Here is a 24,757-nt window from a genome sequence, read left to right as displayed (position 1 = left end):
AAACGGATGGCACTGTGATAAACTGCATCCAGTTAGCTGAGTAGAGTGTTGGAAGTTATTTTGTAGATGACATCGCCAAAGTCGAGAATCGGTAGGATAGTCAGTTTTACTAGGGTAAGTTTGGCGGCGTGAGTGAAGGAGGCTTTGCTGCGGAATAGAAAGCCGACTCTAGATTTGATTTCCGATTGGAGATGTTTGATATGAGTCTGGAAGGAGAGTTTACAGTCTAGCCAGACACCTAGGTACTTAGAGATGTCCACATATTCAAGGTCGGAACCATCCAGGGTGGTGATGCCGGTCGGGCGTGCGGGTGCTGGCAGCGAACGGTTGAAAAGCATGCATTTGGTTTTACTAGCGTTTAAGAGCAGTTGGATGCCACGGAAGGAGTGTTGTATGGCATTGAAGCTCGTTTGGAGGTTAGATAGCACAGTGTCAAGGACGGGCCGGAAGTATACAGAATGGTGTCGTCTGGGTAGAGGTGGATCAGGGAATCGCCCACAGCAAGAGCAACATCATTGATATATACAGAGAAAAGAGTCGGCCCGAGAATTGAACCCTGTGGCACCCCCATAGAGACTGCCAGAGGACCAGACAGCATGCCCTCCGATTTGACTCACTGAACTCTGTCTGCAAAGTAGTTGGTGAACCAGGCAAGGCAGTTATCAGAAAAACCGAGGCTACTGAGTTTGCCGATAAGAATATGGTGATTGACAGAGTCGAAAGCCTTGGCAAGGTTGATGACGACGGCTGCACAGTACTGTCTTTTATCGATGGCGGTTATGATATTGTTTAGTACCTTGAGCGTGGCTGAGGTGCACCCGTTACCGGTTCGGAAACCAGATTGCACAGCGGAGAAGGTACGGTGGGATTCGAGATGGTCAGTGACCTGTTTGTTGACTTGGCTTTCGAAGACCTTAGATAGGCAGGGCAGGATGGATATAGGTCTGTAACAGTTTGGGTCCAGGGTGTCTCCCCCTTTGAAGAGGGGGATGACTGCGGCAGCTTTCCAATCCTTGGGGATCTCAGACGATATGAAAGAGAGGTTGAACAGGCTGGTTGTAACAGCTTTCTTTAGGTGAAAGAGAGTCGGACCAAAATGTGGCGTGGCTATTGAGATTCATGTTTAATAAAACAAAGGAAACACAAATCAATACAAAAACAATAAATGTAACGTGAAAACCGAAACAGCCTATACTGGTGCAAACTAACACAGAGACAAGGACAATCACCCACGAAACACTCAAAGAATATGGCTGCCTAAATATGGTTCCCAATCAGAGACAACGATAAACACCTGCCTCTGATTGAGAACCACTTCAGACAGCCATAGACTATGCTAGAAAACCCCACTAAGCCACAATCCCAATACCTACGAAAAACCCCAAGACAAAACACACTACATAGCAAAACCCATGTCACACCCTGGCCTGACCAAATAAATAAAGAAAACACAAAATACTAAGACCAGGGCGTGACACTGGTAATAGGGGTTGCGACAATGGCGGTGGATAGTTTCAGAAATAGAGGGTCCAGATTGTTTAGCCCAGCTGATTTGTACGGGTCCAGGTTTTGCAGCTCTTTCAGAACATCTGCTATCTGGATTTGGGTAAAGGAGAAGCTGGGGAGGCTTGGGCGAGTAGCTGCGGGGGGGGTGGGGGGAGCTGTTGGCCGAGGTTGGAGTAGCCAGGCGGAAGGCATGGCCAGCCGTTGAGAAATGCTTGTTGAAGTTTTCGATAATCATGGATTTATCGGTGGTGACCATGTTACCTAGCCTCAGTACAGTGGTCAGCTGGGAGGAGGTGCTCTTGTTCTCCATGGACTTCACAGTGTCCCAGAACTTTTTGGAGTTGGAGCTACAGGATGCAAATTTCTGCCTGAAGAAGCTGGCCTTAGCTTTCCTGACTGACTGCGTGTATTGGTTCCTGACTTCCCTGAACAGTTGCATATCGCGGGGACTATTCGATGCTATTGCAGTCCGCCACAGGATTTTTTTGTGCTGGTCGAGGGCAGTCAGGTCTGGAGTGAACCAAGTGCTATATCTGTTCTTAGATCTGCATTTTTTGAACGGAGAATGCTTATCTAAAATGGTGAGGAAGTTACTTTTAAAGAATGACCAGGCATCCTCAACTGACAGGATGAGGTCAATGTCCTTCCAGGATACCCGGGCCAAGTCGATTAGAAAGGCCTGCTCACAGAAGTGTTTTAGGGAGCGTTTGACAGTGATGAGGGGTTGTCGTTTGACTGCGGATCCGTAGCGGATACAGGCAATGAGGCAGTGATCGCTGAGATCCTGGTTGAAGACAGCGGAGGTGTATTTGGAGGGCCAGTTGGTCAGGATGACGTCTATGAGGGTGCTCTTGTTTACAGATTTAGGGTTGTACCTGGTAGGTTCCTTGATGATTTGTGTGAGATTGAGGGCATCTAGCTTAGATTGTAGGACTGCCGGGGTGTTAAGCATATCCCACAAATGGTGTCCAGGGCACAGCTGGGCTGAGGGGGGTCGGTAGCAGGCGGCAACAGTGAGAGACTTATTTCTGGAGAGAGTAATTTTTAAAATTAGTAGTTCGAACTGTTTGGGTATGGACCTGGAAATTATGACATTACTTTGCAGGCTATCTCTGAAGTGGACTGCAACTCCTCCCCTTTTGGCAGTTCTATCTTGACGGAAAATGTTATAGTTGGGTATGGAAATCTCAGAATTTAGAGTAGAGGTGGAGAGATGGGTGAGAGAGGGTAGAGAGGTGGAGAGATGGGTGAGAGAGGTGGAGAGATGGGTGAGAGAGGGTAGAGGTGGAGAGATGGGTGAGAGAGGGTAGAGATGTGGAGAGATGGGTGAGAGAAGGTAGAGATGTGGAGAGATGGGTGAGAGAGGGTGGAGAGATGGGTGAGAGATGGGTAGAGATGTGGAGAGAGGGTAGAGATGTGGAGAGATGGGTGAGAGAGGGTAGAGATATGGAGAGATGAGTGAGAGAGGGTAGAGAGGTGGAGAGATGGGTGAGAGAGGGTAGAGAGGTGGAGAGATGGGTGAGAGAGGGTAGAGATGTGGAGAGATGGGTGAGAGAGGGTAGAGATGTGGAGAGGGGGATGATGTGGCATCAACCTCTAGTGTCCCCGATCGGTGCGTATGGTGTGTGTGTGTGTCGCCAGCCCCCAATATCTCTCGCCCTGACTGTGTGTGGGGTTGACGGCGATGGGGAGGAATAACCTTGCTGTGAGTTGCTTCAGGACAGGAGTGATGTCACAGGCCGGTTTCACGCTGCATTGGTCAACGTCACTTAGTGCTGCAGCATGACCCAGCTGGTCCGGCCCCTCCTCCCTCCTCTCTATGCTCATCTGGAGCTGCTGCATTGCAATGTGTGTCCTTGTGCCACAGCTCCTCTCTCAGTATCCATACTTTGCAGCACATGTACCCTCAATATGCTGATTACAATCACTTCTCTCTATATCACATGTTGCTTCTCTCTGACCTCTCGATAAGCTATGCGGTCCTTTTCAGTTTACGTTCCTCTTGTGTTGTTCTCCTCTTTCTTTCTGTTTGTCATTCTTGCTCTTTCTTCCTTTCCTCCTGCATTGTTCTTCTTCTTGTCCTCCGTCTCTCTGGCCAGCCATTATCTTCTCCCATAACCTCTGCCAACCCCCCCCCCCTCTCTGTGCTGTCTTCTCTCTGTGCATGATTCCATATGTGTTATTTCATCGTTTTGACATCTTCACTGTTATTCCACAATGTAGAAAATAGTAAGAAAAATAAAGAAAAACCCTTGAATGAGTAGGTGTTTTAAAATTTTTGACCAGTAGTGTACCTAATATTTACAATGGCCAAACCCTCTCCTAACCCGGATGATGCTGGGCCAATTGTGCACTGCCCTATGGGACTCCCGATCACGGCCGGTTGTAATACACCCCGGAATCAAACCGGGGTCTATAGTGACGCCTTAGACCACTGCGCCACTCGGTAGCCTGATGCCTTAACCACAGACTATTGCCATCCAAACCACAGGAGCTCCAGCCTAGGTCCTCTTTCCCTCTCCCCCTTCTCATCTCCCCACCCCGTCCGGGCCAGCCATCCAGCCAAGGCCGTCTCTCTGCTCGCTCACCTCCTCTCTCCACCTCTCCTCCAATGTCAAGCCTGTCTATCCTCAGCCATCCCAGCCTACCATCCCTCCTTCTGTCCAACAATGCCTCAGTCAAGGCCCCCTCTCTCTGCTCCTCTCCCCTCTCACCTCCCGTCCTCCTCCTATCCTCGCACCTCCTCTCCTTCCCTACCGAACCAGTATAACTGAGCCCATGCCCTGAGCCCCTAGTTAGCTGGTGGTGTGGTGTGCTGTGCCACTTGATTTCTCTGTCCCTGTCATCGCCTGTCCGTTGCAGCTGTCAGCGGCTCTCCAGACCTGTTTTATAAGCCTTAATAATCATCATCATCATCATCATCTTGATACAATAATTATTCGCCCGGCCAATGTATGCACACACACACACACACACACACACGCACACACGCACACACACACATCAACATTCCAGAGGCTTTGGGCATGCCTTTTTCATCCTGCTAGCTGCCAGATGATCTGTTTGAAGTGCTCACAGCGCACAGCGGAGGGGCAACGTGTGTGTGTGTGTGTGTGTGTGTGTGTGTGTGTGTGTGTGTGTGTGTGTGTGTGTGTGTGTGTGTGTGTGTGTGTGTGTGTGTGTGTGTGTGTGTGTGTGTGTGTGTGTGTGTGTGTGTAAAGCACAGCACTGCTGCAGCAGCAGGCCATCGTGAGGAAGTAGACCATGTGCAACAGCTCCTAGGTGTCTCAAGACCTAGCCAGGCAGAGGTCAATCTGTCCATCCAAACAATCACACTAGTACAGACAGACAGAGACCAATTGGCCAATCAACACACTGAGCTGAGACAAACGTATAGCTGTACACACTTCTCCGAATAGTGGCCAGTATCTAAAAGCGTTTGGTGGTGAGATGTGAGGGGTGGATGGAGAGTCTTGCAAAAGGACAGGGGCTGTCTCTGTCTGCAATGTCCCCTACTCCAGTTCCGTCCTTTTAATGGATGACTCCCTCTGTTGTTTACCCCTGAACCAAGACATTACCAGGAGCACTCCTTTCAGCAGGAGATGAACCAGAACAGTGCTACTGGAATGGATATGTGGATTGAGTTTCTCTCTGTTGGACTGCAGGACATTCCCCAGACTTCCATCCACCTGCACCTTCCAGCTCCCACCACTGCCACAAAGGGTATAGATACCCACTGCTCAGTGGCACGTATATTTAGAGGGATATGCATTTCAATGTAAGCAATCAACTTTGTCTAGGCCTATTGGAGAAGCTGTAGGCAGCCTTGGTATTCTGGTGTTAGGTTTTGCTCTGTCGGAGTGGAAGGATCGACGAATGCCAGCCTACCCATTGATAATTTACACAGTCAGATGAGGAGGCCCAAGGGTGATGTGTGTGTGGGGTTGGGTGTGTGGGGTTGGGTGGGTGGGGTTGGGTGGGTGGGGGGCTTATGGGGCCATAGGCAGACAATACCCCCCCCCCTTACTGCAGGCATGTCTCCCATCATGTCTGTCTGGGATAATGACATGAGTGAAGGGGGGGGAAGTTTTCCTTGATCAGGTAAAACTCCTGCCTCCACAGCCTAGATCATTACTCCCTAGAGTATCAGTGGTCAGATGATATATTACACTCTGCTATGTCCTCTATGCATGCCATTTTGCAGCCTGGCTCCTGTCTCCTATCCCCGATGCAGATTGAATAACATACCAGACACCGAAACTGTGTGTGTGTGTGTGTGTGTGTGTGTGTGTGTGTGTGTGTGTGCGTGCGTGCGTGCGTGCGTGTGTGTGTGTGTGTGTGTGTGTGTGTCTGTGTGTCTGTGTGTGTGTGTGTGTGCGTTTATCACTCTTGGATTCGCGGATATGTATCAATGTACCCAGGCGCACAATGGCAGGTATACAATATCAAACTGCGTCATTGTGAGCACCGCATTCATTGGCTGGTGTGTACGGTGTTTTGGGCCTCTGTTTCCCAGTCAATTTGTATCCATCCAGTGTTTTATTCACCCGTTGTTTTCGTTAGCCTAAATCCTATTCTCCATCTCTCCATCTCTACACAGAGCCAGGCAGAAGCCCACTACAAAGGCAACCGCCACGCCCGAAGAGTCAAAGGCATCGAGACCTCCAAGAGTCGCCCCCAGGAGGGTGACAAGCCGGCCCCTCCTGTCCCCCCCTCCCCGTCCGACCCCAGTGGACCCCATACAGGCACCTCGGACATCAGCGACCCCTGCAACGCAGGTAAGACCATGGTGGAGAGAGACTTTGAATATCCCCTTGCACTTACATACAGGGTGTACAGTAACAGTATACTGCCAATACCAGCTCTCAGTACAGGGTGTTTGGTGTATACCAACTATACCCTGCACAGTTCCATCATCACCCCACACCAATACAGTGGAAACATTTATGGGTGACCGACATCAATACAGTGGAAACATTTATGGGTGACCGACATTATAACAGGGTTGATGGCAAGTAAATGCTGTTGAAAATAAACCTAAGACATCGAAAACAAATTGTATTTGTCACATGCGCCGAATACAACCGGTGTAGACTGCCGTTTATGCTTACTTTTAAAACGGCAATAAAACAATAAAATAACAGTAACGAGGCTATATACAAAGAGTACTGGTACTGAGTCAACGTGCAGGGGTACGAGGTAGTTGAGGTAATTGAGGTAATATGTACATGTAGGTAGGGGTAAAAATGAGGATAGATAATAAACAGAGTAGCAGCAGCACATGTGAAGAGCGTGAAAGAGTGTCTGTGTGTGAGTGCGTGTGTGTGTGCGTGTGTATTGGAGTGTCAGTGTAGTATGTCTGAGTGTGTGGGTAGAGTTCAGTGAGTGTGCATAGAGCCGGTGCAAGAGAGTCAGTCCAACAACAAAAAAAGCGGAGTCATTGCAAATAGTCAGGGTAGCATTTGATGACCTTTTCAGTAGTCTTTTGACTTGGGGGTAGAAGCTTTTCAGAATCCTTTTGGTCCCAGACTTGGCGATCTGGTACCGCCTGCCATATGGCAACATGCAGATCAGTCTATGACTTGGGTTGTTGGAGTCTTCAACAATTTTTAGGCACTTTCTCTGCACCGCCTGGTATAGAAATCCTGGATGGCAGGGAACTTGACCCCAGTGATGTACTGGGCCATACGCACTACCCTCTCTAGCGCCATGCGGTCGGATGCTAAGCAGTTGCCAAGTGGTGATGCAACCAGTCATATTCTCTCAATGGTGCAGCTGTCAAACTTTTGAGGATCTGATGGCCCATGCCAAATCTTTTCAGCCTCTTGAGGGGGAAATGGCGTTGTCATGCCCTCTTCACGACTGTATTGGTGTGTTTGGGCCATGTTTCCTGTAGTCCAAGATCAGCTCCTTTGTCTTGCTGACATTGAGGGAGAGATTGTTGTCCTGGCAACACACTGCCAGGTCTCTGCCCTCCTCCCTACAGGTTGTCATCCTCGTCAGTGATCAGGCCTACCACCTTTGTGTTGTCTGCAAACTTAATGATGGTGTTGGAGTCATGCACGACCACACAGTCGTGGGTAAGCAGGGAGTACAGGATGGGACTAAGCACGCACCCCTGAGGGCCTCCCGTGTTGATGGTTAGTACGGCAGATTTGTTGTTGCCTACCATCACCACCTGGGTGCAGCCCGTCAGGAAGTCCAGGATCTAGTTGCAGAAAGAGATGTTTAGTCCCAGGGTCCAAAGCTTAGTGGTAAGCTTGGGGGAGGCACTATGCTGTTGAATGCTGAGCTGTAGTCAATGAACAGTACTCTCACAGAGGTGTTCCTTTTGTCCAGGTGGGAAAGGGAAGTGTGCAATAGAGAATATGTGGATCTGTCGGGGCAGTATGCAAATTGGAGTGGGTCTAGTGTGTCTGGGATGGTGGCGTTGATATGACCAGCCTTTCAAAGCATTTCATGGCTACAGATGTGAGTGCTACGGGGCTATAGTCATTTAGACAGGTTAGCTTGGTGTTCTTGGGCACAGGGACTATGGTGGTCTGCTTGAAACATGTAGGTATTACAGACTGTGTCAGGGAGAGGTTGAAAATGTCAGTGAAGACACTTGCCAGCTGGTATTTGTCCTAGTGATTCGTCTGGCCCTGCGGCCTTATGAATGTTAACCTGTTTAAAGGTCTTACTCACATTGGCCATGGAAAGTGTGATCACACAAAAATCTGGAACAGCTGGTGCTCTTATGCATGGTTCAGTGTTGCTTGCCTTGATGGGAGCATAGGAGGTATTTAGCTCGTCTGGTTAGCTGGCAGCTCGTGTCTGGGTTTCCCTTTGTAATCCGTAATAGTTTGCAAGCCTTGCTACATCCGACAAGCATCAGAGCCGGTGTAGTAGAATTCAATCTTAGTCCTGTATTGATGCTTTGCCTGTTTGATGGTTTGTCGGAGGGCATAGCATGATTTCTTATAAGCATCTGGATTAGTGTCCCGCTACTTGAAAGAGGCAGCTCTAGTTAAGTGTGGATGGTGCCTGTAATCCATGGCACCTGGTTGGGATTTGTTCGAAAGGTTACTGTGTGGGCCACGTCGTCAATGCACTTATTAATTGTGACCGACCGGCTCAAATCGGTCTTATGTAGAAAAATTTGAAATAGTGTTTCTTACATTTTTGGATATGTAGAGACTCAAAATGATATATCATACACTATATCATACACTACAGTTGAGGAACAATGGGAAAGTAATTTTGCTTTGAAAGTTGAGAAAATTGCCTTTGACTGTTTAACAGTTAACCCACTAGGCTGTTATTGTAAATAAGATATTTTTTCTTAAGAATGAGCCCCTTTTTTCCCAATTTTCGCCTAAAATGACATACCCAATTCTAACTGGCCCTGAAGCAAGGATATGCATATTCTTGGTACCATTTGAAAGGAAACACTTTGAAGTTCATGGAAATGTGAAAGGAATGTAGTAGAATAACACAATAGATCTGGTACAAGATAATATATTTTTTTTGTACCATCATCTTTGAAATGCAATAGAAAGGCCATAATGTATTATTCCAGCCCATGAGCAATTTAGATTTTGGCCACTAGATGGAATTAGTGTATGTGCAAAGTTTTAGACTGATCCAAAGAACCATTGCATTTCTGTTCAAAATGTTGAGTCAAGACTGCCCAAATGTGCCGAATTTGTTTAATAATAACATTTCATGTTGTAAAATTGTGCACTCGAACAATAGCATGGTATTATTTCACTGTAATAGCTACTGTACATTGGACAGTGCAGTTAGATTAACAAGAATTTAAGCTTTCTGCTAATATCAGATATGTCTATGTCCTTGGAAATGTTCTTGTTACTTACAACCTCATGCTAGTCGCATTTAGCCTACGTTAACTCAAGGTTAAATAAATAAATAAAAAATAACAGCCGTCAAGCACCAAAGCTAACTTGCCAGCTACATCCAGACACAAATGAGAGAAAAGCTCACTGAACATTACTCGCCCTAGTAGAGCTGGTTAGGCTGTTATGTTATCCAGAGCGTTGGTGACTGTAACTGTGCTGCCAGTTTGTCTGTTCGTAAATTCAGAGCGTTTCACTCTCGGAGCGTTCAGAGCCCAACCTGGACGCTCTGGCCGATGAGTAGGGTTGAGCCGAACGTTCTGACCTCACAACGGCAGTCAAGCACCCAAGCTAACTGGCTAACATTGGCTAGCTTGCTAGCTACTTCAACACATAATGACAGAACACCCCACTTTGACCATTTTACTCGCCCAAGCAGAGCTGGTTAGGCTGTTTTCATGTTATCCAGAGTGTTGGTGACTGTAACTGTGCTGCTGGAAACAATTTATTAACACCTTTTTGCTGACGTTTACTGACACCGGCAATATTCAACGGGTGTTGAATTATTCTGCGCTCTGGCACACTGAGATGAGTCTTTTGTTAACCTCTTGAAACTCCCCATCCCGGATCCGGGATTGTGACTAAGCCTCAGGCTCATTAGCATAACGCAACGTTAACGATTTCTGAAAATCGCAAATAAAATTAAAATAATGCGTTTGCTCTCAAGCTTAGCCTTTTCTTAACAACACTGTCATCTCAGATTTTCAAAATATGCTTTTGAACCATAGAAATTGACTAATTTGTGTAAGAGTATGCAAAGCTAGCATAGCATTTTGTGTAGCATGTAGCACGCAACATTTTCACAAAAGCCAGATAACCAAATAAATAAAATCATTTACCTTTGAAGAGCTTCTGATGTTTTCAATGAGGAGACTCCCAGCCACATACCAAATGCGCAGTGTTTCCTGAAAGCGTCTGTGTGTAGGAGAAATCGTTCCGTTTTCTACATTGCGCCTGGCTACCGAAACGAACCGAAAATGCAGTCACCTACAACGTGAAACTTTTTCCGGATTAACTACATAATATCGACCGAAACATGGCAAACGTTGTTTGGAATCAATCCTCAAGGTGTTTTTTCACATATCTCTTCATTGACATGCAGTTCATGGAAGCTTGCTTCTCTCTCTGTGCCCCATGGAAAAATACTGGCAGGTGACTTTTGCGCACCAATTTCGGCGCAGGACACCGGGCGGACACGTGGTAAATGTGGTCTCTTATGGTCAATCTTCCAACGATCTGCCTACAAATACGTCACAATGCTGCAGACACCTTGGGGAAACGACAGAAAGGGCAGACTCATTCCTCTTGCGTTCACAGCCATATAAGGAGATCATGAAAGACAGAGCCTCAAAAATCCTTGTCATTTCCTGGATGCCAAGTCATCTTGGTTTTGCCTGAAGCTCACGTTAAAGGGCACGCACAGAGAAGATATTTGTATTTCTGGACACGTCAGAGTGTTTTCTTTCGAACAGTAGCAATTATATGCATAGTCGAGCATCTTTTTGTGACAAAATATCTTGTTTAAAACGGGAACGTTTTTCTTCCAAAAATGAAATAGCGCCACCATAAGTGTAAGAGGTTAAGACATGTAGCTAGCTAGCTAGGTAAACAATGAATCATGATCCAAACTCTGCATGAATCTGCAGGTAGCTAACCAACCAGGTTCAATGTTAGCTAGCTAACATTAGGCTATAACTAGTGGCTCTGAGATACAAATTATAAGATCATACACGTAATGTTAGCTAGTGAGCCAGCCAGCTAATATTAGCTAGCGAACAGTACACTAACTTCAAATGAAACAACTTTCTGTCAAAATTACAAACGTGTAATATCTGGAAATGAAGCTAGCTAGACTATCTTACATACATCATGGATGGACGAGTCTCCTGTCGGATGCCATGGTTGCCCTTAGTTTAAAGATGTAATCCGGAGACAGGTGTTTTCTCCTGAGCTATCATACTCGAATTCCACTGATTTCAAAACTCCGTTCACCAGAAATTGGAGAGCATACATGTAACGTTAGCTAGCAAGCCAGCCAGCCAGCTAAAGTTAGCAAGCTAACAGTACACTTTAACTTGACATTAGGTTTATGCAGTTTTACTACTCAATACATTTGATAGAAAACCGCGATAGCCAGGTTTACCTAGACATACTGACTAGCTCAAATAGACAGAAGCGTGCTTTATGGCAGACTAATCCAAGCTCATCTCTCAGCATGCCCAGCCCACTCATTATCTCAGCCAATCATACCTTGCGGAAAGGTTGCAATCTTTTGCTGTGGATAGACCAACTAGACTCATAATTTAACTTTAATTGTATTTGTATTTGCAGCATACAAGTTTGTTGTTAAGGCACATGGAATTTCACATGTTCGAGAAGGCATTTCTGAAAACATATTTTGATTTAAAAAAATGTTATTTTTTTGTAAGCAGGAATCAGGAGGATAGAGTTAGGGTTAGATTTGCCAAATGGAGGGCAAGGGAGATTAAAGGTGAACAAAAGTTTTTTTCGCATCAAGTTGCACAGGTGACTTGTTAGTAGAAATGAGGTAAGGCTGCATTAAATCACCTGCCACTAGGAGCATTTTTGTTGTTTGCTTATGGCCTTATACAGCTGGTTGAGTCTGGTCTTAGTGCAGTAAGTAGACAGCTATGCAAAATATAGCAAAATATAGATGAAAATTCTCTTGGTAAATAGTGTGGTCTACAGCTTTTCATTAGGTATTCTAACTCGGGCGAGCAGAACCTCAAGAATTCCTTAATATTAGAGATTTGGGCCTGGTCTGGATGAGCCGTATGTTCTTCGGCGCCAACTGTTGAAGTAGTAATTCTCATCCAAATCAAGGTTAGTGATCGCCATTCTGATGTCCAGATGCTCTTTTCGGTCATAGGAAACGATGGTGTGAACAATATCGCATTGCTTGCTTTTTGAGGTTTTAGGCTGGGTTCTGTATAAGCACTTTGTGACATCTGCTGATGTAAAAAGAGCTTAATAAATACATTTGATTTGATTAAAACATGATGTACAAAAAAAGTTAAGATCAGCTAAAAAAACACACAATTACAGCACAATTGGTCCGGAGCCCGTAAAAATAGTTACTATTCCCTCCAGTGCCATTCTACCACATCCATTCTACCACATCCATTCTACCACATCCATTCTACTACATCCATTCTACCACATCCATTCTACCACATCCATTCTACTACATCCATTCTACTACATCCATTATATTACATCCATGTTTTAATACAGTTCGTCTTATCAATCCATAGGGAAATGAACTGACCACTGTGGGCTGAGGGAGATATGAATAGCTCTCCACTGACATGGAGGAATAACAATCACATAGGCCTTGAAGTATGTTGTTCTGGTCCTTCATGGCTCCTCTCTCTGTGTGGTCGGGTCTAACTCTGACCTTAATTGATGGCTAGAGTCTGCTCCTCCCACATTCCAAACAGCACAGCATCAGCAAAGCGCCACAGACTCTGTTTAAGCCCAGATCTCCTCTGTCACTGCAGTCCAGCTGACCCTGAGATGACAATAACAAAATGACCAACACACAGAGAGAAGCTGGACCAAATACAGCGAGAGAAGCAGAAACTCACCAAGGACTTAGAAAGCTATTTTTTTGTCTCTAACTCCAGGCAGAGACTAACTCCTTTTTCAAATACCTTAGAAATACATAGTTACTCAGTCACTGCTGTCTCCCTAACCCTGAGATGACAAACACACAGATAAATACTGGACCACAATCTCAGCTGCAAGTAGAGCCCAAGGACTTAGAAAGAGGAGCTCTGGTTATAAATTCTTGCAGAACCTGGCTCCAAGTTAAAATACTTTACAAATGCATCCTTCCTTCCTCCCTTCATTGAAGTAGGCTAACAACTGATCTTGTGATCCGTCATGACAGAACTGGTGAAAGCTGTATGGTGGAAACCCTTGATCCCAAACGTGTCATTGAATACTTCAGCGAAGGTAAAAAGGAAGGACTCATTTTGATCAGAATTTGAATATGGCCTTTTGAGCAGAGACGCGCGAGTAGCACGTTGTGGAAAACCTCTCCTGCCAACCAGCAGGTCGATCTGAGGACAGCAGCAGCGTGCATTGTTGGATCTGAAATGATGATCGGAGTTCTTTAAAGGAATGCATTGCACTACTAATGCTGTGTTGCCTTCAAAACAATGAAAGGCTTCTACAATGCTTGTCCTGTTAAGTAGCCTGGTCCCTTATATGTTTGTGCTGACTTGGCAACTTCTATGTTAATTATTTGGTCATTGTCAATTTCACGTGGGGTGTTGGCAAGACGGCACACAGATATCTGGGACCGGGCTACCTACTTAAAGCTTGACCTCAGAGAAACAAACCGGTGAATTTGCAGTTCTCACAATGGCACCATAACGTGGCAGCTTATCTTGGCCTCTTTAATTCGGACCCCCTTCGGTGTGTTTATAGTTATGGGCCGTGTTTTATTAGGTATTAGAGTGTGATTTGTCACACAGTCAACATAAACTGTGGGGTCTGGGAGGAGGTAGAGGGTGCTAAGGGAGGGAGGGAGAGAGCACGCCCGAGAGAGACAGCTATTGGTATGGAAAGATCACAGCTGACATCAGTTTAATCAGTCGAATCCAATGTAATTCAGTGTTGTTGTCAGATTATTGGAGTGACAGGTTGGTTGTTAGGGATAGAGGGCATGGTGGAGGGTATTGCTGTTCTTCTCTTGCGCTCTTTCTCTCAGCTCTCTGTCGCTGGGAAGCCGGTCTCTCACTCTCTTTCTGCCTGTCTTTCTCACTCTCGCTCTCTCTTCCTGCCTCAGTCTCTTCCATACTCTCTGGTCCCGGAGTGGCTCAGTCGGTAGAGCATGTTGCCTGCAATGCCAGGGCTGTGGGTTTGATTCCCAGGGGGGACCAGCACAGAGGGGGAAAGGAGTATGAAGGGTATGCAGTCACTACTGTAAGTCACACTGGATAAGAGTGTCTGCTAAATGACTCAAATGTAAATGCTCCTCTCTCTCCTCTCTCCACCCGGAACTTTCCATTCCCTCACTCTTGTCCATCTCCGTCCCTCCCTGAATCAAACACGTCATAATATAATATTTTGAATCTGGTGTTGGCATTTGAAAAAGGTTGCGCTGACCATTATTTCCCCAGGGAAACACAGGGCAAGTGTCATCAAAAAAAGCTGAAACAATAACATAGAAACGGATAAAGGACAGGGACCAACAGCCATCATACGGTGTTACAACTCCTAACTGAAGGGCTCTGCCTTTCTTCTCCCTGAGTTTGTTTCATATCGTTCTTGTGGCTTTGTTTCCACTTTACCCCCCAAGAACTAAAGCCATTTCCACGCTACTGAGTCAAACGGAGCCGAGCCAAACTGAGCTGTACTGGACTGGCGTGCGTATACATTCCACCATACTTGAAAGGACAATGTGAAAATGAAATATCTCAGCCAACCTCGTGCAGTTTGGGTCGCCACAATAGTGAAACATGCTTTTATGAGGGCAGACTGGCCATCTCTCTGCCTCACAGGGTGATCTGTATCCTGCAGTCCTTCAGTCGCACGGCCCTCTGCCCAGTCATATCAGAACTCCTAATTGAGGGTGAGGGGCTTAACATTCTGATGTGGCTGCCTTTCTTCATCCCAAGGGTGTTTTCATATCTCTCTTCTGACTTTAACCCACCGCTAGAAGCATGAGACATCATATGGTGTCATGACAGAAGGACTGGACAGGGGTCCAGTCCTCTGAAGAGGTCTAATGGGTGACCACATACCTCTAAAGGGGAACCAAAACCAAACCAAGCTTTGCTGATCTGGCCTGGTTATTCACCCACCATAGTTTCTAGAATTGTGGGTCGGCACAATACTGCAACAAGGTCTTAAGAGGCCAGTCTGACCGTCTATATAGCCTACAGCCTTGCAGTCACAGAGGTTACAGTGTCCAACTCCACTCATTAATTGAGGCTCTGAGATAATTCCAGAGGGAAGCAGTCAAAACAAGCCTACCATGATCTAAATGTGAAAGCAGATACATGTGAAAGAATGTATTTTTCCATCCAAGACTCTTTCTTGTGACCCTGGAAGCCCAGCCATCTCCCTGAATGTCAGTGAGTGTGTGTGTCTCTCTCTCTCCCTAGCTGCGAATGTGTGTGTATCCCAGTGCACTCGGTGTTTGATGCAGTCTCACAATACCAGTTTCACAACATCAGTTCCATGGATGGGGACATCCAGGGCCTGTGAGGGCCAGCAGCTGTGGTCCCAGCTGGGGTATGTTGCAGTTGGAGGAGCCTTGTCTGGAGGATGAAGAATGGGTGGGTGGGTCTGGCTGGGCGGTCACTGTAGTTCACATAGTGGGGTCCATAGGATAACATACACACATGCTACGCAAAGACACACACACACACAAACATAGGCACGTACAAATACACACACATGCACTCGTGTGAAAACACACACGCAGACACTGTGGGCTGTGGTCAGGGAGGGTGAGAGGGGAGGAAAAGAATTCCCATGCTTGAGCAGAGCTTGGTTACTACCATGCAGTTCCGTGTGATGGTCGATGCAGATTGTTTTACTGTGTAAAGTCTGTTTGTTTGGTCTTGGTTCTTGATTTGATTTGTGCTGTCCATTTCGTCACTTATACACATCGGTTAATTACAAGTGAAAACTGTATCGGTCATGCTTGGATATCATGAATCCTCCCCTCAATATGCCCTTCTGTCGCCCCAATGTGTCATTAATCCTTAGCTAATATATATGTTATTAACGTGACGCTACTTAGTGTGTTCGTAAAGAACACATGCTTTTGTCTACTCACCCTTGTTCAGCATTGGGGGAAAATAGGGGAGATATTTTACCTATTGCAATGTCAACCGTAGCAACCCAACGTCTTCACAGTTCGCGGTAACTATTAATTCTGTTAAATCCGATTCAGTGTCTTCCATCTTCCCGTTGGAAATGCCTGAGTCTCTCTCGGATGTGAACGTCCTCTCGCCGAGATGGTTACCCTCTTTCTCCATGACCCTGCTTGTCGACAACGATCCATGGGAGAGCTTGCTCGAGTCTTTCCGCTGGTGATGTTGCCTTTCTCCTGGCGGTATACTCCACTGGGAAGCCCCTTGACTTCAGGTCCTCAGCCGCCTCGTCTGCATGCTCGTATGTAACCGGGACATTTTCCAGAAATACCCGCATTTTTTGCCGGGTATTGTGTTTGGAAGCGAATACCCTTCTCTTTGAGTGCTTTCTTAATGGGGGTGTATTCTTTCCTTCTTTTCAGTATGTCTCCCGCGTAGTCATGATCAAAGAACACTCGTTGGCCTTGGAAGTTAACAGGGTTTTTCCAGGTTGCATGTAAGACTTTCTCTTTGACTGAGAATTTTAGGAACCGTACTACTATGGATCTTGGTGGGGCGCCGCTGGGGGGGTTTGAGGCCAGAGCTCGGTGTGCTCTCTCGATTCCCAGGTCAGTGTCGTCTTCAAGTATGCCCTTGAATAGACCCTCCACGAATTTGGGCATAGAGTATTTTTCTGCGCCCTCTACTACGTTTTAAAGTCTACTGTTGTTTCGACGTGAGAAACCTTCGAGTTCTGTCACTTTTGCCTGTAGTGCGTGTTGGCTTTTCAGTGACTGTTCATGTATTTCCTTGACTGCGGAGGTCCATGTGTCCGTTTCCCCCAATGCGCTGTTCTGCGTCCCCCATTCTTGTAGATATGCTGTGAAGTTCTAATTTGTTTTCTTCAAGTTTCTGGTTAATGTCCCTCTTGAACTCATTTAGTTCTTTTCTTACATCTTCTCGAAGTACCACTCGTAAGCCTGTGAGCGCCTCGCGCAATTCCTCCTTCATCACCTCATTAAATGAGGGTTCTTTTGCTGCTGCTATCTTATTTGCGCTAGCATTAGCCATCTCGGGTTCATCGACGATTATATCTTCTGCTGTCTTGTTACGGGCTGTCGTTGTAGCTCCGCGATCTTTTCCTATTTTCTCCTTTTCCATTTTGCGTAAGTTATTATAATGTTCAGAGTAAATACTTGAATTTAAGGGGGGAAATACCCAACCGATGTGCAGTACGAAGAACTAGGCAGCCATTTCCCAAGTTGCGTCAGCGGAAGCCCAGACGTTACAGTTCTGTGTGATGGTCGATGCAGATTGTTTTACTCTGTTTGTTTGGTCTGATTTTCAGATGTTACAGTTCTGTGTGATGGTTGATGCAGATTGATTTACTCTGTTTGTTTAGTCTGATTTTCAGATGTTACAGTTCCGTGTGATGGTTGATGCAGATTGATTTACTCTGTTTGTTTGGTCTGATTTTCAGATGTTACAGTTCTGTGTGATGGTTGATGCAGATTGTTTTACTCTGTTTGTTTGGTCTGATTTTCAGATGTTACAGTTCTGTGTGATGGTCGATGCAGATTGTTTTACTCTGTTTGCTTGGTCTGATTTTCAGATGTTACAGTTCTGTGTGATGGTTGATGCAGATTGATTTACTCTGTTTGTTTGGTCTGATTTTCAGATGTTACAGTTCCGTGTGATGGTCGATGCAGATTGATTTACTCTGTTTGTTTGGTCTGATTTTCAGATGTTACAGTTCCGTGTGATGGTCGATGCAAATTGTTTTACTCTGTTTGTTTGGTCTGATTTTCAGATGTTACAGTTCCGTGTGATGGTTGATGCAGATTGATTTACTGTGTAAAGTGTGTTTTGTTTGGTCTGATTTTCCTCTACTGGGACTTTGAGATATGACTATTGAACTTCAGAATGTGCAATGTGTTCTATTGAAATATATAATATATTGAAGGTTGAATATCTTTTCTGAGAATTTCCAGGAAGTGTGCTAATAATAGACATTTCGGTTGAGATATTTGTTTGTGAGATGGATTATATGGGCTTGTTGTTATTGTACTGTACTAAGATCAGTTACTGGCCCTTGGGGGACTGTGAAGGAAAAGCCTGGGGTTGAGTTGTGGTCAGTGGTTCTCCAGAGAGAAGGTCTTTAGCTTTCTTGGGTTTGGAAGAGAGCAGACGGGTTTGGCTGGGCCTTTACTATACAGGGACAAGAAGAGGCCAAGGCTAGCTGTTTTAAAGAGAGAGCAGCCGTGGCCCTCCTCCTCCTCCTTCTTCCTCCTTCTCATCCTTTTCCTCCTCCTCCTTCCTCCTTAATCTCCCCCTCCTCAATATTTCTCCTCCTCCTCCTCCTCCTTCCTCCTTCTCCTCCTGCTCCTACTCCTCTTTCTCATCCACCTCCTCCTTCTCCTTCTCCCCCTCAGTCGTTCTCCTCCCCCTCCTCCTTCTTCCTCCTTCTCCTCCTGCTCCTACTCCTCTTTCTCATCTACCTCCTTCTCCTCCTCCTTCTTCTCCTCCTTCTCCTCCTCCTTCTTCTCCTTCCCCTCCTCTGACTCCCCTCCCTCCCTCTCTAATGAGAGCCCGAGTAAAGCTGCGCCCAGTGTGCTTACAGTGTGCTTACTCCACACACCCAAAGTTATTTAAAGAGATGACTTTCATTTGAGGGCTATAGTTACATTACTGCACGCATACTGTAGAGTAGTGTTGAATAACAGGAAGTTGATCTGGATCTCATACACTACTCACATAAACTATACACGGCTACCAATCACTGCAATATCCTAATGAGATGTTGGTTGTAAAACGGAAGAGTTGAACTGTAGTCTATAACTTTTACACCCCACACCGTACAGCATAAATGTTTATTTGCTAGTGTAAGTCGACAGCCCTTCCACCCAGGCTGAGTGACGCTTGGGAGCCTGCGTGTGTATCTGAGTCACAGTTAATACGGTGTCCAGGAGGAGAGGAGAAGGCACCATGCTGCATTATAAATGATGCTGAGTGCTCGTTAGAACAGTGCTGGGTTTCTCCATTCATTAATCATTAACGCTAGAATCCTTAGTTGCAACATCCATTTTTGGACTTATAAATTAATGATATACACTAAGTATACCAAGCATTAGGAGCACCTTCCTCCCCATACTCAACAGTTTGCCGTGTGTATCAAGAATGGTCCACCACCCAAAGGACATCCAGCCAACTGGACACAATTGTGGGAAGCATTCTAGCCCTACCCTCCCTCGCTCCCTTTTGCCCTCAGAGTTGCCTCAATATGTCAGGGCGTGGACTCCTGTAACACAGCCAGGGAGGAGAGGGCTGGAGGGGAACCACACACAAGGGGTACACCCTCCTTCTGACCCTGTGCACAGGCCCCTTATCTCCTCCTGTGAACATAACACCTGACCACTCGAAGGGGGTACACCTTATCCCAGCACACCCACCTGGTTACTGGCAGTACCACAACTAGCCAGCACTATGCTCATGTGTTCAAACAGTGTACTGTAGCTACCAAACAGATCAAATGTTTTATTTCATTAGCTACTTTCTCTGAGTTTGTAACTAACATCTGATGCTTTATTTATTTATATTTAAAAATGTGGTATTGGTATGCTTTCTGTCTAGTGTTTTGGCACGTATGTATTGAATTTATCGTTAGTGAACATTTATTAATTTGTCTTGTCCTTCCAGGACAATGGCGCTAGTTTAGCACATGGTTTTCTGATGGATGAGGCAGTAGTCCCCCTTGAGCAACTTTTACTATGTTATTGAAAACACATCTCTTTGATTCTCCCTCTGCATTAAATTGTAAAACTTTTTGTTATGTACATATAAGAAAAGAATTAGGCAGATATACATGCTTTTTTCCTTAACATAAGCCATCTCTATCCCTACTTCTTTCCCCATCACTTCTCATCTTGTCCAGCTATCGGCCAATCCTCCCTCTCTTTCTTCCATTCCTGTCTGTATCCCCATATAGAGAGCCAGCTACAGGGTGGATTGATGGTAGACGTCTGGTATCTTCTAACGCAATGGGTGCCTATCTGATGCCCCCCCCCCTCCCCCCCGGTCTCAGCTGTCTAGCCCACACCATCTTCACTCTTTAATCATCATGCTGAATAACAGCATTATTATACTGAGGAGAACGTTAAAGCATCTGGTTGTAGTTTGTAGTCGGTGTGTGTGTGTGTGTGCGTGTGCGTGTGCGTGTGCGTGTGCGTGTGCGTGTACGTGTACGTGTGCGTGTGCGTGTGTGTGTGTGTGTGTGTGTGTGTGTGTGTGTGTGTGCGTGGGTGGGTGGGTGGGTGCGTGTGTATGTGGTTGTGTGTGTGGGTGCGTGTGCGCTCTTGTGCGCCTGTGTTATTTTCTCTACTGGCCTTTTAAATTGGAGTGATCCGTCTGTAATTGGAGTGATCCATCTGTAATAGAAGTTATCCATCTGTAATTGGGAAAAGCCTGATCAATTGAGGATCCAATTATTTTTGTCTGGAGGCTGGGAATCAATGCGATATGTCTGTCGAAACATGTTTGAAACATGAAAAGCTGAGCCGAGTCTGAGGGGGTGAACCATAGGAATCAAATTCAATACCCAAAGGGCAAACAAATACAAAAATACATGGGTATTACAATGCATAAACAATAAAGACATTTGTGTTAAAAGCACTAGTGGAATCCGTTGCATTACATACATTTCGGTTGCATAAATCAATGGGAAGGTATTCTAAAACATACCAAACGCTGAGACCGAGTTGAACTCGGTTTCAGGGGGGAGAAACCACCCGTAGGAGTGACTGTGGTGAATAACAAGGAAGCATATTGAAATGATGCATTGAAATGAAAGTTCTTAACAGCATAGCTCTCCTCCAGCCCATAGAGGATCATGAAATCCCCTATTACGATCTCTCATCCCCTCCTCCCTCCTTCTCTATTTAGCTTAACATAAACCACATGCAGGACGCTATGGGATCAACTTCAATACACGGTCGGAGGCCAGCGCTCTTCCATCGGTGTGCTGATGTACTGTGATGGTGTGTGTGTGTGTGTGTGTGTGTGTGTGTGTGTGTGTGTGTGTGTGTGTGTGTGTGTGTGTGTGTGTGTGTGTGTGTGTGTGTGTGTGTGTGTGTATACGTGCGAGAGATCTGACAGAAGGGGGCCGCAAGGAGTGTGTTTAAGAGCCTGCGTATGTACATGTGTGTAGGCGTTTGTGTGTGAGCGTGCACGCGCGTGTTTTACGTGTTGTCATTTTCTAGAACAATCTTAGAGGGTAGAGTTCAGCTTTACGCTCACACCCTCTCTCCTTCCTCTGCTCTGATGTTGCTAGCGGTTAGAGCGTTGGGCCAGTAATCCAAAGGTCGCTGGTTTTAATACCCGAGCCGACGAGGTCAAAAATCTGTCGAGGTGCCCTTGAGCAAGGCACTTAACTCTCATTTGCTCCAGGGGTGCAGTACTACTATGGCTGACCCTGTAAAACAACACGTTTCAACATCGCCCCACACACCACCGACACACCCATCACCCCGGGTCTTTGATGCAGCCGCGCTTTATGTTCAAGGTTGACTTCGAAATTGGACGTCTGTCCGTGTCCTGATGTCCAATGCCACTCCGATCTTGCTCGTCCTAATATTTATAGGTTTCTTAATTCTATTCTTTTACTTTTAGATTTGTGTGTATTGTTGTGAATTTTTAGACACTACTGCACTGTTGGAGCCGGGAACACAGGCAATTCGCCACACCTGCAATAACATCCGCTAAATATGTGTGACCAATGAGATTTGATTTGATTTGAAGACATCAGGAAATCCATTCAAAGATGGCAACTAGGGGCAACAGTGAGCGCCGATCAAGGAGGCTTGGGTGTAATCCCATGACTTTGGATCAGAAGGAGGTGTGTTCGAGCCCAGTGGTGGATTGAGATTTTTTTCTTAACCCTATCCCACACCGTAACCCTTACCTTAACCATTTGGGATAAGGCTAAACTTAGCCCTTCATTTTGAAATTTGAGGTTTGGAGAAATGGAACTATACAGAGCAGCAGGAACAACCCTGGATAAACGTTGAATTCCGCAGTGATACTGTGAGAGCTTGTTGAGGAGGAGGAGGATGAGTAAATCCTGAAAAGGAAATTGAGCGGTTAAAGTCAATATTTGTGTTCTTCCCAAAAATAGCCCACTCTAGCCCCTTTAAGACCCATAATCCCGCAGGGCTTTCTGTCCCGTCCGACCCCTCCCCCACCTGCAGCCTGCAGCTACATCCTGTGTTCGGTGGTTGTGTGTGTGTGTCCTGTGGTGACAGTGTTGGTGGTGGTGAGGGAGAGTTTGGTGCTCCAACTCTGCAGAACTCTGGATTGCACCCCACCCACCCAAGGTTAGGGGGTCTTTATGGAACACCATCAAGTGCCTTGTCGGGTGAATACCAGAGGCATTACAGCATGGGAGTGGCTGACCAGAAGCATGTGTGTACTAGCTGTACATGTGTGGAAGAGAAAGTGTGTGTATGTGTGTGGGATGAATAATGTGTGCCCTAGCATGAGTGTGTGTGTGTTTTGTGTTTGCGATGTTTTCCATGGAACCCCTTTTCAAAACACACTTGTGTCACTTTCCCCCGGCTCCATCTCATTCTCAGCCAACAACAACAGGTGAAAAAACATCCATCCACTGCCAAGGGAGTATCTGTTTCCCATTTCTTTCTCCTCTTCTTTCCTCCGATACATTTTAATAAGATGAGACTAGGGGGGAGTGCCCTACGGGCCCTGGCCAAAAGTAGTGCCCTAGAAAGTGAATAGGGTGCCATTTGGGAAGCAATCCACATCACTGAGAGGAGAGGAAAACTCGGACACCTCATAAGGTTTCTGTTCTGTACCCAGATTTTCATATATTCAACATGTATTGTACAGTGGGGCAAAAACGTATTTAGTCAGCCACCAATTGTGCATGTTCTCCCACTTAAAAAGATGTGAGAGGCCTGTCATTTTCATCATAGGTACACTTCAACTATGACAGACAATGTGAGAAAAAAAATCCAGAAAATCACATTGTAGGATTTTTAATGAATTTATTAGCAAATTGTGGTGGAAAATAAGTATTTGGGACACCTACAAACAAGCAAGATTTCTGGCTCTCACAGACCTGTAACTTCTTCTTTAAAAGGCTCCTCTGTCCTCCACTCGTTACCTGTATTAATGGCACCTGTTTGAACTTGTTATCAGTATAAAAGACACCTGTCCACAACCTCAAACAGTCACACTCCAAACTCCACTATGGCCAAGACCAAAGAGCTGTCAAAGGACACCAGAAACAAAATTGTAGACCTGCACCAGGCTGGGAAGACTGAATCTGCAATAGGTAAGCAGCTTGGTTTGAAGAAATCAACTGTCGGAGCAATTATTAGGAAATGGAAGACATACAAGACCACTGATAATCTCCCTCGATCTGGGGCCCCACGCAAGATCTCACCCCGTGGGGTCAAAATGATCACAAGAACGGTGAGCAAAAATCCCAGAACCACACGGGGGGACCTAGTGAATGACCTGCAGAGAGCTGGGACCAAAGTAACAAAGCCTACCATCAGTAACACACTACGCCGCCAGGGACTCAAATCCTGCAGTGCCAGACGTGCCCCCTGCTTAAGCCAGTACATGTCCAGGCCCGTCTGAAGTTTAGAGAGCATTTGAGAGCATCTGAGAGCTAGAGAGCATTTGGATGATCCAGAAGAAGATTGGGAGAATGTCATATGCTCAGATGAAACCAAAATATAACTTTTTGGTAAAAACTCAACTCGTTGTGTTTGGAAGACAAAGAATGCTGAGTTGCATCCAAAGAACACCATACCATACCTACTGTGAAGCATGGGGGTGGAAACATCATGGGGCTGTTTTTCTGCAAAAGGACCAGGACGACTGATCCGTGTAAACGAAAGAATGAATGGGGCCATGTATCGTGAGATTCTGAGTGAAAACCTCCTTCCATCAGCAAGGGCATTGAAGATGAAACGTGGCTGGGTCTTTCAGCATGACAATGATCCCAAACACACCGCCCGGGCAACGAAGGAGTGGCTTCGTATGAAGCATTTCAAGGTCCTGGAGTGGCCTAGCCAGTCTCCAGATCTCAATCCCATAGAAAATCGTTGGAGGGAGTTGAAAGTCCGTGTTGCCCAGCAACAGCCCCAAAACATCACTGCTCTAGAGGAGATCTGCATGGAGGAATGGGCCAAAATACCAGCAACAGTGTGTGAAAACCTTGTGAAGACTTACAGAAAACGTTTGACCTCCGTCATTGCCAACAAAGGGCATATAACAAAGTATTGAGATAAACTTTTGTTATTGACCAAATACTTATTTTCCACCATAATTTGCAAATAAATTCATAAAAAATCATACAATATGATTTTTGGGATTTTTTTTCTAATTTTGTCTGTCATAGTTGAAGTGTACCTATGATGAAAATGACGGTCCTCTCTCATCTTTTTAAGTGGGAGAACTTGCACAATTGGTGGCTGACTAAATACTTTTTTGCCCCAC

At 45.8% G+C, this 24,757-nt stretch overlaps 1 protein-coding gene across 1 annotated transcript in view; it reads left to right on the top strand.

Moving 5' to 3' along the window:
- The window catches only part of LOC135528493 (zinc finger protein 385A-like), a 108,441-nt gene that overhangs the window by 73,303 nt on the left and 10,381 nt on the right, over window positions 1-24,757 (top strand). Inside the window, 1 exon segment of the mRNA XM_064957609.1 lies at window positions 6,107-6,284. Coding sequence (XP_064813681.1) covers window positions 6,107-6,284 — 178 coding nt within the window.

The sequence above is a fragment of the Oncorhynchus masou genome, chromosome 33 (genome assembly GCF_036934945.1).
Source record: "Oncorhynchus masou masou isolate Uvic2021 chromosome 33, UVic_Omas_1.1, whole genome shotgun sequence".
NCBI classification, from domain to species: Eukaryota; Metazoa; Chordata; class Actinopteri; order Salmoniformes; family Salmonidae; genus Oncorhynchus; species Oncorhynchus masou.
Note: the sequence above shows the minus strand (reverse complement) of the source record. Positions and strands in the feature narration are given on the sequence as shown.